This window comes from Phycodurus eques, chromosome 16 (genome assembly GCF_024500275.1).
Source record: "Phycodurus eques isolate BA_2022a chromosome 16, UOR_Pequ_1.1, whole genome shotgun sequence".
In the NCBI taxonomy this organism is placed as follows: domain Eukaryota; kingdom Metazoa; phylum Chordata; class Actinopteri; order Syngnathiformes; family Syngnathidae; genus Phycodurus; species Phycodurus eques.
Window position 1 is genome coordinate 17,964,431 of NC_084540.1, and position 13,556 is coordinate 17,977,986.

Genomic DNA, 13,556 nt, shown 5'->3' on the forward strand with positions numbered 1-13,556 from the left:
GGGGGACCTCTAGCATAAACTCTGGGCTGGAGCAAGTGATTTAAAAATCACAATCAAGATTTGAAATTATACAGTGCTTGAAGAAAATATTCGCAGCACATAACTTCATCCAAATTTTGTTATGTTACTAATTCCAAAATGGATATAATTCATTTGATCTATTCAGAAAACATCTCTTGGAGAGTTCTGGAAATGGCTGTGCTCCCCATACAACCTGATGGTACATGAGAGGTGCTGCAAAGAGTAAGAAGTGAAACTGCCCAAAAGACAGACGTGCCAATTTTATGGCATCATATTCAAAAATACTTTTAATTGCCGCCAAAGGTGCAATAATAAAGCATTGAATACTGTGAACACTCACTTGATATACATTTATTAGTTTGACATTTTTAATACATTTGGAAAAATTTCTAAAATACTTTTTTCGTGTTTCCACTATGGGTTGTCGTGTGTAAAACTTTGAGGTTCAAATGATTTTATTGAATTAAAAAAAAAAAAAGCGATACCATAACAAAATGTCAAAAAAAATGAAACACTGTGCATAGCTTCCGGATGCACTTGTAGCTACAGCTATGGCATACATAAAGATACACAAGTACAGGTGTAACAAATGAATTGTCCAGTATAAAATGGATGTAATAATCTTAGAAGTGACAGTTCATGGCTCGGGCAGCATAAATGGTGTGAAGTGGAGTTCAGGGGTGTGTCTGTGTGCCTAATGAGAGTGTGAGGTCTACATGAGGGAGGGTCCAACCCATCCCCATCTGCCTCCACTTAAGGATCTGGAAGTAAAAGACGACATTTCGACATCTCCGAGCCGCAAACCAGAAAAATAAATAAATAAATACATTTAAAAAGTGGTGTGACAAGGACAAAGACTAAATTGCCTTTTAGGATGTGATTTTTTTTTTTTTTTTTTTACAAAAACATGCTCTACTTTCATTTAAGTATTTAGTCTTTGGAGAGAAAAAAAAAAAAAACATACTTTAGGTTTGTCGGAGACCGAATCGTCTTTGTTATTGACGAAAACACATACGCTAGTTTTGTTGAAGATCTTAGATTGTTCTGAGGTTAATTTAAGACGGTGACTCTTGACCTCCTGTAAAATAATCCAAGGCCACTGAAACACTTAAAAGGGCTGCAAGCATGAACTCAACTAGATGGCCAACCAAAATGTAAAACCAGGGGTCAAATGTTCCAACTAGGTGGTCCCATGCTCTTTGAGTGTGTGCAAGTGTGTGAGACTAAACCCTTTACTACCTTTCGGCCTCACAAGAAGCTTCTCAGTGAGGGGAAGAACAAGAAAAAAAAACAAGTTTAATGAAGTATGCAATGTCAGCGTAACCTTATTTCCCCGGTTGATGCTTGATAAGAGCTTTTTATGGTTTCAGAACAATTTGAGAGGAAACCTTTCATACCACTTTATTTGTGCAGAGGTAAAGGCGTAAATTCAGGGGGAACTATGTAGAAGTGTAAAAGTGGATAAACACTATCCCTCATCTGTTGTGTTGCGACATGTCATTTTATAGATTAAAATTGTTACATGTCATCAGTGTAAAATAATCATCAAAACTGACACACACACACACAGGTTTATGATCAAATCAGTCGACCGGTATATCAACGGGTGCTCAGTCCAAATATAAAAAGGATTATCTCAGTTTGGCTGGCTGTACGGTTGCTAAGCAACAGCTCCACCAGGTTAGACACAAGGCTTGACCCTCACGCCAATTTAATAATACCGTGTCGTTATGTTGAATACTTTAATAATGATCTAGTGGCTTTCAACACCGCAGAAACCACAATAATGAACACGTTGTTAAATATTGACTCAATCAAAAGTGGGCGCTATAGATTTTATTGTGCAAGTGTATTTGATGGAGTGAATGAGATACACAAGGAAACGAGCAGCTCAATGTTAGTTTATGGTTTATTCAGTCTTTGACTCTGATGACAGTAGATTACTTAGAGAATCTAGCTATATCTCTGGCAAAACAACAACAAAAATACTGTACGTATTGAAAGAGCACCTTACAGCACAGTATATCTCTTTCTTACAATATATACACATTAATTTTGCATTATATTCACCGGTACACACGGGGGGGCATAAGTGGACTCATTTGGACCCAATGAGGTTTTGCCGTTGAAAGTAATAACATTGCATCCGAATATAGCTGAGATCTTGTCAGACTGTTAAAGGTGGGGGGGGAGAAAAAAAAAAAAAGAAAAAGGTAGTCTTTCACAAATGCAGCCAGAATTCCAAACGATGGTGTACGTTTCTCCACTAGGAGGCGCTGCGGTAACACGGTGAGAAAAAATGGGCAAAAATGATTGTTTTCCATTTGAAATAAATCATTGAAAGAGACAGCAGTTTATAAGGGCTTGAAATTGAGTTGACTTCATCAATTAACAGAACATATATTTCATGATATAGCAGAGATTATTTTTAATTTTTTTTGGGGGTGGGCAGTCGTTTTTAACTAAAGTGGCCCACTGTCAACAGGTACAGTATACTGTACTGTAAGATCTGTCACTGTGGACTTTGAGCAGCTAATGATTAACTGGTGGGACATATGTGTGTTTTATATGGGCCTTCGCTTCACATAAGAGTACATAAGATTTTCTAAAATGGACGCCATGCTCCTGTGATAAAAGCCCCGGTACTCTCTGCGGTAGCGTGAATAAAAGCTGAGCAAATGTATTTAAAAAAAAAAAAAAAAAAAAGTGACAACCTTTCACGACGTACAGTGGAACCTCCCAAAGTTGAACGCTCCCAAAAAGCATATTTGGCCCTCTTCTTTGGACTTTTTTTGGGTGTCTTTTTATGAAACAAACACAGAAGGGTGCCAGTGATGGTAAAGAGGAAAAGTGCAATGATAAAAATGTTTTGTTTTGTTTTGTTTAGGGGGAAAACTCTTAAAGGGCCAGAAATTGTACTTTTATTAGTTTTGTTTGATAGCAATTAGTCTTTTTACTTGTATGACAGTTTATGAAATGTTACTTAAAGGTAGTGTTTGCAGTTAAAAAACAAAACAAACAAAAAACCAAAAAACTTTTTGTCATGTATGTTAAAACTGTATGACAGTAGAATATAATTTGACTGTGACACTGTATGACAGTAGAATATAATTTAAAATGATCTTTTGAAAAATCATCCCTCTCTGTGACCATTTTATGGCTCTAATTATATTTGAATTATTATTTTATGACCGGGAATGGCACAAGGAGAATAGATAATAGAGTGTAGAAATAAAAGCCGTGACTGAACAGATGTCAATCATTTACTCATGCGCACCACCGCTCATGGTGCCTCACTGGGACACAGCACAGACTCTTGCAAAGTAGACTATCGTGGTTTCTTTGTCAGATTATTTAGGTCCGTTTAGCAACAAAAGTTAAAAGGAAGGAAATGGAGTGCTCTCGAGACAAATGAAGGGCAAAAACATAAATAACGATGGTGTCCTCCTATATGCAGAAAGCTGCGTAGTTGGGCATGGAAAACCTCACTTCACCATTCTTGCTGGGCCATCAGGTAAGTTGATCACCTCTTATATTTTTGTTAGTTTAAAAAAAAATACAACATCAAACCAGTAACATTTTGTGTTCGGCAACACTCAATCACGAATAAGACATGTTTGCAATGTAGCTTCCATGCACAAGCATTAGTGAGCTGGGGGGTGTTTCTTTGGGCGGAGGCGTGTTGGGGCGGTGATAGACGTGAGGCCATATTCAAATCTTGCGAGCAGTTTGAAAACTGCATACTCTACCTTTAAAACATTTCTCTGTACAGTTTTCAAACTTGGACATAAAGTTGTGTTCGACTTTGGAGGAGCCACCGCTTTTCTGTACGAGTGATAGAAAATTAAAAAGTGCTCAACTAAAAAAGAATTTGCAACTCTAAGCCTTTCTTAATTAGCAACCTCAGTAGCAAATGCTAGCTGCACAAATGCTGAGGCGCTTGCACTGGAGCCAGATTCTTTGTCTGGATTTGATGATTTGCTGGCTAATGAGGTAAAGCGGTTATGATTGAAACTCGACCAACAACGACAACAACTGTATTTAGACGTGAAGGCATTTCTAAAAAATGTAACCCGAGTAACCTCCTTATACCAAACCTAATTCTAGCTCACAACATATGGATCCGGAACACCGCCATTAGGTATTAATTGAAAACTATTTGGGCCATTTTAGAAAAAAAGATCACTGAGACAAGCATTGGTGCTGAAAAAGATGAGCTAAAAGATGAAATACTGACATTATCCATCCATTTTCTAGAGTGCTTATCCTTATTAGGGTCACTAGTGAGGTGAAGCCTGTTTCAGCTGACTACAATCCGGACTGGTCACCGGCCATTCACAGGGCACATACGGATAAACAAGAACTCACGTTCACACCTATGGACAATTTAGTCTTCAATGAATCGTGAAGCTAACGTGCTAACCACTCCATCACCATGCTACGAAACACAATCATAAAATTACTTTATTTCCCCCTGATTTTGCTTTCATGACCATCTTCATTTCTTCAGTGTCATTTTTTCCAACATCAACTTCCTGGTTTGCAGAATACATTTTTACTTCCAACTTAATGGCAATATTTTGACATGAAAGGGAGAAGCTCGGAGGGCGTGAACGTGTCTCAAGGCTTTACGAAGGGAGGAGAGCGGCCTACACGTACATCTTTTTCGACAATGCCAACATTTATTTTCGATGTCAAAACGTAATGGCAGTGTTCTGGCTCGAAAACAATGGAATTCTGGCAGCATAGTAAACGTTGCATCCAAGAACAGACCTTCATGGTAAAATTAATTTCAAGGCCGAGCAGCTTATCTTTTGTAATACATATAGTGCTTTATGAACATAGCTAGCTAATGTTCCCCCTCGCACAATGGACTTCATTTCATAGTCCAATATGTTGTGCACCAAGCTAATCAGTTAGGGGAGAGACATCATATAGAATAGCTTAGTGAATGTACAGGGACATTCGCATGTTCATCACATTGCCAGGATGTCAGGCCACTGCAATGATGAGGCGCTAAGAGCTGAGGATGCAGCCAAAGTGACTTAGTGGAGAGCTTCCCTTGGTCACACACGCACGCGCACACACACACACGCACACACACACACACTCACACACACACAAATGGCAGCACTTAGTGGTTTCTTGGATCCGTCGGTTTGCGCTCCGGAAGGTGACAGGAAATTCCACAGTTTGCTATGTCGCGCTTTAACGCAGTCCGGGGCGGCTAGCGCCTGGCGGTGAGATACTGGCTCTGGAGGGATGTGAGGGGGGCTGAAATAAGTGCTGTGGGGGTGGAAATGTTGTGGGGAAGCTTCACGTGACCACTTGCTGTACTGTGGAGCGTTCGTGGGGGCACGACTGGTCCCGGCAACGCAGTCTGGCCAGCAGCCGCCGCAATTTGTTGGAGAAGTTCTTGTTCATCTGGCGGTACATGAGCGGCATGGCGAAGCTGCTGGAGAACGCCATCAGCTTGGAGATGCAGCGCAGGAAGTAGTAGATGGGCAGGTAGCGCGAGCCGCCCACGTACCCGGGCGCTCCGGCCACCGTGTGCACCAGCAGCGTCACGTAGTACGGACTCCACAGCACAAACTGAACGCACACGGAGGCCAGGAGCAACCGGTGGATAGATGGGTCCAAGCGGGCCGAGTCCTGGTCCAACGGCGTGGACTCCTTCCGGATGCGCAGAATGAGCGCAAAGGCGTATAGGACCGCCACGGCAGGAACCACGTAGCCGATGAACATCATGATGGCGTCGGCCGCCTCCTTGTTCTGCATCTTGGAGCACTCCACCATTTTGGTGGAGATGTGGTTGCACACGTAGAAGAGTAGCGAGGAAAAACTGGTGAGCACGGCGCCGCCCCAGATGAAGCCGCACACGTGCTTGGTGTTGTAGACGCTGGACATGTAGGTGCGTGGAAGGGCGCGCTCGATGTAGTAGTCCAGACTGAGCAGCGTGGTGGAGTACATGATGACCAGCGAGGAGATGTTGAAAAGGATGAGCAGCGTGATGTACACCTCGTTGGTGTACTCCCACGCGTGCCAGCGGGTGAAGGTAGAGCTCAGCAGCTCCACAGGCGCCACCGCGTTGAGCACCAGGCCCGCGATGGCCATGTTGACGAAGTAGACGTCGGGCATGGTCATGGATACCTTGTTGGAGAGGTTGACGGCCACCAGCAGCACATTGGAACACAGGCCCAGCGGGAAGCACACCAGCAGGTAGACCAGCGACAGCACAGACAGGATGAGGCCAAAGTCCTGGCACAGGCGGAAGTCCACGCTGGTTTCCGTCTCGTTGTAAAACATGCAGATCCACATCGCTGGACCCCAGAGCAGGCCAGGCCGTGGGTGGACTGCAATCAGAATCAGAATCATGTTTATTAGCTAAGCATGTTAAAACACATGAGGACTTTGTATACGGTAGTTGGCACTCCTGGTAACTACAGCAAGAAAGAAACAAAAGAAAAAAAATAGATTTTCAATAAGGCTCACGAGAATACTAAAATAAGATGTTAAAAAGTTACAAATGACACACATTGAACCAGTTTGCACAGCCAGTGGTGGTTTCTGATTTGTGCGATATGGGCGGCCGCACTTCAAAAATGGTACGTCAATTGGTTTTCTATTGGCCACATGAAATGTAAATCATCAGCGTTTGTATGGAACATTTTCATCCCGTTATGGAGACATAAGTGTTTTTCAAGGATTTTGCTAATAAACATTGAAGTGAGAGGTTACCGATGTCTAGGAAGTATGACACATTCGTTGTTTGGAGAGGTGGAATTAAAGGTAGCGTAGCGCTTTGTTGGTAGAAAGTGATTGTGAGTGTCATGGTCCCATACGCATCGTTTTTGTTAAGTAAAAGTCAAGGGCACATTTAGCTAGCTGAAAGAAGGGACCAAAGGAAGGTGGCATAGCCGTGGCACAAGGCGGCACACTCAGTTACTGCCGAACTTACTGTTTTTCATTTGATTGTTTTATATTTATGGTCTAGAAGTATTAGTCAAACAAATATTTACTGGAATTATGACTAGACTATTGCGCGTTTCGTACAAATTCGGGTTACTCCGAGGACAGAGGACATTTAGCATTGAGGCGTTAAAAGTGCAACACGCATACCGTAAATTGTAGCGAGCGCCAAACACTCACGCACAAACTGCTGTCAAACCTGGAGTAACACTGTTAATTCCACTCGACTGCCTCTGACTGGCTGAATATGAACATCTCAGCGTGTCTGTCGGTATCACACCAGCGAGCCGCAGTAAATGAAGAAGGCCTTGTTCTGGTGGCTCCACACAAAACAAAATTGTTTTGACGCCTCTGCGAGCTTCTTTTCCACCTCGCTGTCTGTCACATGCAGGCCCGCTACTTTCCACATGGCCCAAGACAATGGCATTTATGTCCTGCTCGCAGGAGTTCAGTGCATTATGCTGTTGGTACTACAACTGTTCTGATGACAAACCTATCACAGTGGTAGGGTAAGAAGTACAATAGTGCTCGGGTGGAGCTCGATACAGCGAATTGTCCCTTCTGTGCAACAATTACAATACATTTCTACTACAAAAAAAGGCCTGCCCCTGTTATACACCTTACCCATAAGGCTGGATTTACACTGCATGGTTTAAGTGACACAATTACGACTTTTTGCTCTAAAGTGAATGAATGAATGTAATGTAATGTAAGCGAATATAAGGAAATAAACTAGTTTTATAAAGTAATTCCTGTAGATAAGCTAGTACTTTTGTGTTGGATGTGTGCCTTTAAGGGTGTGGCTTTAAAAAAAAATACAAAAATAATTTTAAAAAAAAATCACTACATTGAGCGTGGGTACATCCGAAGCTTTCTACCGGGCTAGCCAGTTACCAGCCAGCCAACTGAAACCCATGTCACTCACCAGGCCAGGCCCCGCCTTTTAAAACCATGCACACACAAACTCACATATACTACAGTAAAACGCGAGGACAGCAACCCCAAGTGCACAAAATAATACCTGTACCTCACGAGCACGTTATTGTGTTTCATAACAAAAAAATACATTTTGACCCGATTACTTGATTAATTGATGAGCTAATCGGTAGAATACTCGATTCTAAAAATATTTGATAGCAGCTGCCCTACTTGCAACACAAAGCAAAAAAATAAAAATAAAAATACGACCAAGTGATGGCTCAGACCTAAAAAAAAACCTGTGAATTTGTGCACTTGTAAGTCAAGGTATCATTGTAATTTCAGTCTTGTATATGTGAGCAAAGACTGAGAGGAATCCTGCATTGACAACAAGCGTTGATATATTTGAGGAATTTTTGGCAACTTAGCGTGAAGTGCTTTGAATCTTCTTCTTGACACATGGTGACGACGAGATTTTTAAAGAGCGAAATGTGAAGCAGGCTACGGTGAAGAAGCCACTCCGAGCGTCTGCGAGTTCAAGGCGAGGTCAAGGAAAATGACCTCGAGCGTCGGGGATCAAGCCAGAGTTGTCGAAAGCACTCACTCTTGTTTATTTTCACAGGGCTTCATTTGGTCGTTTGCAGATTTGGTGTCCTGAGACAGATTTCTTTCCCTGATGATGAGTAAATAAACTCGGAAGCAAAACATTCGCTAATTCGCAGGAAGGCCGCTTTGTTTTCAAAAGGATGGCTCGCATTTCCAGAAAAAAGGGGAAGCATTCTGCTTCCTTCACTTACGTAAGAGCCACTACCGAGGGTCTGTTTTGGCCTACGAGAGGCAGAGACGTCAGTCCGTCTCCGTACTACTCCAGCTGGCTATAATGAGGCTGTGGCTGAGACTGGGAGTCAAAGTAGTTGGACTGGAAACGGGGTCAGAAGGAAGACTGTCTCCAGTTACTCTCGACAAAAGGCTGTTTTCACCCACAGCAGCGGCGTTCAGCCCACGTGCAAACACAACCGAGTGAATCATTTACAAGCACTTTCCTTGCATAGCATTTAGCCTGCTAACAGTCCTCTCCCTGAAGGCTTCTTAAACTCAAACTGGGTTGTGTAATATATAAAAAGTAAAGTTGATTAGGACGCATGGGTATGGTTTTGATTTCATTTAAGGCACTCGCTCTGGGGAAGTAGGCTCCTTTAACACAATCACATGATAAAAGGGGAAATTTAAAAAAATTAAATGGGGCGGGGGGGGGAATTGAAAGGAAGAATGAAACAACATTAAACCCTGTGTTTATTCACTTGTCCCTGTCAGACAGAACTCACAGACGCATTACCATTGTTTCCCGTGTCCTCATTAATAGTTATCATACTCGAAGAGAATTGTAACATTTGGGGCAGCTCCGTTTGTGTTGCTTGCGGTTTATAATTAACGTAACATCTATGCTAATTTTAGTTAACCTGTCTATGGCATTTAAATTAAGCCAGCGGACTTTTGTTGTTTGGTTTTTTTGTGTATGCTTTACAATAAACTTCAACTGGGAGTGACACAAACAACTTGAAGCAAGCACGTACGCCTCTTATTTGGAGAATTGTTTGCTATCTGTCAAACTGCCCAAAGCTACGCATAAAAATACCAGTACTAAAAAGACATAGGATCGTACCGTTTTTGACGGTGAGGTATCGTGGTACTTTTTTTAGTATTGCTACATGAAACACTAGTATCTTGTTGGACATCCCGAAAAGATTATCCTGATTGATTATCCGGTTGTGTACTGTAAGTGTTTCTTCCTCCCAGAACTGCTCGGAAAATGGTCGGTCTGGCAGTCATAAATGTTAAACCTGTTTGATATTCACAACGGCAAATCCTTTTGCTGGTCAACACCGAGTTGGGCCAATCCACGGACTCCGTAACTGTGACATGAAATCGAATGATAGCCAATTAGGAAACGCCTGCTGTATTTCTTCTTCTACTACTCTTTTTTCGGATTTCCTCACATTTTGGATGCGTTATGGCACCATCGCTACATCTTCATTATCGGCTCTGTCCAATAACACCCTCATCGAGAGTGCTTTCATTTGTCACTTAAAACTGTAATAGGCTCCACAATTGATAGTTAATATTGTCGATCATCAATCAAAAAAACCTCTTTGAATTCCCTTTCCCATTTAGAACTGATGATACATATTGTCACTGTGGCGTAATGGCCCCATCAGTTCACTTTCTGAGAATTTAAAATGTTCTCCTGCATGTACTGTGAATAGTCTGTGGCAATAAACGACTAATGTTTTACAAAAGCAGTATGTGCTCTGTAGGTCCTCTGCGCCTTCAATCTTGCACTTCTGCTGCAGACCACACCTCCGAGCGCTGACAGCTTTCCATCGTGACTGACACTAAAAACATATCTCATTCTCGCTCCTTGGCAATAACAACACGAGGAAGAAATCTTGCAATGGAGTTCTCCTTGCATGTGACTGCACTCCAACCCAGTCTGAACCTTTTGCACAACTTTGCAACAGGAAAGGCGGAATAAAATACAAGTTGTATTTCCCAGATGGCGAGGGCCCCACCAAACATGATGTCGTAAGAGTGACCCCCATGTGCTCCGTGTGCTTAACTATGTGTGACACTCGGGGCCCCACGCCTTACAGTACATTCTTACTGGAATTTACAGAGCCTTCTGAGAAATGACTGCATTATGTCACATGATTGACTGTACACTGTGGGGCAGGGATACTACGCAAAAAACAAAACAAAACAAAAAAACGGGTGACTCACATTCTCAAATGTTGCGGCTGGGCAGTGGTGCCAGGAGTCGAGTGAGGTTCGGCGACATCGAGCGCTCATCTTGGTGTATAATTTACCGCTAAATAACCACATTAGAACCTAAAACCTACCCCTGAAAGACCATTAAAGTATCACCTAATCAAGTTTTTAAAAAGTCCTCAAAGCTCCTCAGACCCATTTCCTGACCCGCTAATAATTCTTGGAAGTGTAATAATGAGGCCTCTAAATACTGCGTGTTGCTGATAAAAAATGAGTCACTTCTCAGGAAGTACAACTTCTATTTCCGAGCGACGGTTTTAGCCATTTCCTCGGTTTAACACAGTGCCGACATTTAAACCGTTTTGAGGTGTTACAATCAGAATCCCACTAACTATTTTGTATTTATTGCCCAGAAGGATTGTTCATATACATTTACTTTAATCATGACTTTTCTGCATCGATAGCATAGGTTAGTGATACGGCATGTTCCGACTGTACAAATTTGTGTTCCGTCACCGTTGAACGAACGGTGACGTAACCTGAAGATCCCCTGTGTAGCCTGTACTTACTGTTCCACTTTTGTTTAGATGGGAACGATAAAGCAGACATTTTGGAAAACTTCCCAATGAGACCTGTTTTTCAAAAGTTTCCTTTTTACTCTATGAAACGCTGTTGTTGTATTTTACCACTTTGAGTTAAAGTGTGAGTGGACCCTGAAACCAAAGTTAAAATGGATGCCGAACACCTTAGATTGGTCATTTTCAGATAATTTGATCAATAACGGTAAAGACATCGATCACTGAATCACCACACTCAAAAACCAAGGTCCCCATTTAATCGATCAAGGACAATTAGAACACCTTGTACTTGCAGATCAGCTGTTAGAAAGTACAACATTTCGATTTGACTACCACGCAAGCGTGATAATTATCACAAATCGTAATCATCTCATCACAGCAATCAGCGGTCATGTTTGCCCGACAGCTTTCAAGTGACTTCTCTCCTACGGTGTTGGAACTGTCACGGCCGTCAACTGGAGTCAGAGTTCAGCGGTCAGCACAAAGCAGGCTTAAGTGCACTTAAGCTACGGCCCCCCGCACGCCCCATGTCGCCGTTGGTCACGTGGATGAAGTTGGCGACAACAAGTGCGGCCAAGAACGGACAGACAGGCAGGCGTTGGAGGGATGCTAAATCTCAGGCAGTGTTTAATGTGCCGAGCGGGAAGATTACAGCACAAGTATTTGGTCAAACTGAAGCTTTCACTCTCAAAGGCAGTCATTTTTTTCTTTTTTACTATTACTACATTTTTTAAAAATTGTGTTAGGCATAGTTTGACAATAAAAACTATGGGGAGGTTCGCTCAGCTATAAAATATGTATAAATAAATTTGTGGTAGCTACTTTGCGGATTCACCTATTCCAGGAACCTGACCCCCGTGATAAACGAGGGATTGCCGTATTGCAAAGATGGCTACATATTTTTGTAGAGCAGTTTCTAATATTTTGAGCCTCTCTGTGTCACGGTTTGGGGGCTCAAGTGCCAACCAGAACCACTAAAATACATATGTTGCCCTACCATTAACATATATTGTATATCAATGAATCATAAAGAACACAATAGATATAAATCGACTACATTGACTACAACAAACTTGTAGAAAACAGCCAATTTGGTTTTGATCTTAAATTTGGGGATTTCAATAGGTAATCAAAATACATGTATTTGAAACAGCTCTGGTATGGTGAATACATAATTAAATCAAGAACTTTCTGACAGCGTCAACCAAAATTGAGCATTATTACCTTTTTAAAAGGCAAAATTTGATATTACGTTGGATTTTGTGACCAGTGAGTGCATGCAGAAATGTATTCATCTAGTTAGTAGTTTATTTACATTAAAAAACAAAACAGCATTTACAATTATTTTGGTATTACTTTCGAACTTTTATTTCACAGCCCAAATGCTCCGTAAATGAAAAAAAAGCAAAATAATAATTTAAAAAAACATTACGTTATATATTAGGTGTCATTGTGTCAGTATGTCATTGTCGACAGCACTTGTAAGCTAGCTTCACAAACATTATCCCAACTTCAAACTTGCTCTGCTCACAGAGCTTAGAAACGTCGTTGTCGTTCAAATAATGTAAACGTACTTTTAAAAATATATATATGTTATCTTTGACGGTATTATGTCCACAGGACGAAAACAAACAGGGCATTGTGGTGACCTCCATCACACTTGACACCACAGAACAAACTACGATTCGCTGTCACGGTTTAGTCAGCATTTCGAGCCCTTCTCTACATCTACCCCTCGCGTCTGAAACATATGGAGGCAAACAAACACATCCAAAAAGTGGGAGAAATAAGACTCACCAGAGACGTTTGAGACTTGGCTCGCGTTCGGAGCAACCTACGGAGGCATCGGGTCAGGATGTAACATTTCACAAGGCATTTCTCAATCGCTTCATACGGAGGAGAAACGTCCCGAAAAACACACGCCTGGTCGCGCTGCTAAAGCCTTTATAAAAGGAACGAAAAAAAACACAAAATTAAAAAAAAAACACCGTTTTACTCCATTCGTAGCCCTCGACTATCAACTTTTCGAACGAGGTTTGTCCTGAAAAAAGGGGGCGGTCAGTCCGCTGGAGAAGCTACGAGCGCTATACAATGTGTACACACGTGACCCTCCCCCACTGCCTCGCCCCCTCCACTCATCTCCGGTCGCCAGCCCCGGGAAGACGTTGTTCGCTCTGATTGGACAGTTTGTTACTAGGGGGGCGGGGCGTCGTGAGGAGCCCGAAGTGGAACGGCAGACGAGTGTACACATTTTTATGTTTTCACTGCTCAACGGGAACCTGGTTTAGAACAATGGAAAAGAAC

The 13,556-nt window shown here is 42.1% G+C and overlaps 1 protein-coding gene across 1 annotated transcript; it reads right to left on the minus strand.

Annotated features, from left to right (window-relative positions):
• Nucleotides 1-1,923: 1,923 nt before the first annotated feature.
• Nucleotides 1,924-13,325, minus strand: gpr146 (G protein-coupled receptor 146). Its single transcript, XM_061700788.1, has 2 exons — nt 13,050-13,325; nt 1,924-6,374 (listed from the first exon to the last, which is right to left on the minus strand). Exon 2 carries the CDS (start codon nt 6,337-6,339, stop codon nt 5,338-5,340), a length of 1,002 nt encoding a protein of 333 aa, XP_061556772.1. The 5' UTR covers nt 6,340-6,374; nt 13,050-13,325; the 3' UTR covers nt 1,924-5,337.
• Nucleotides 13,326-13,556: the final 231 nt, after the last annotated feature.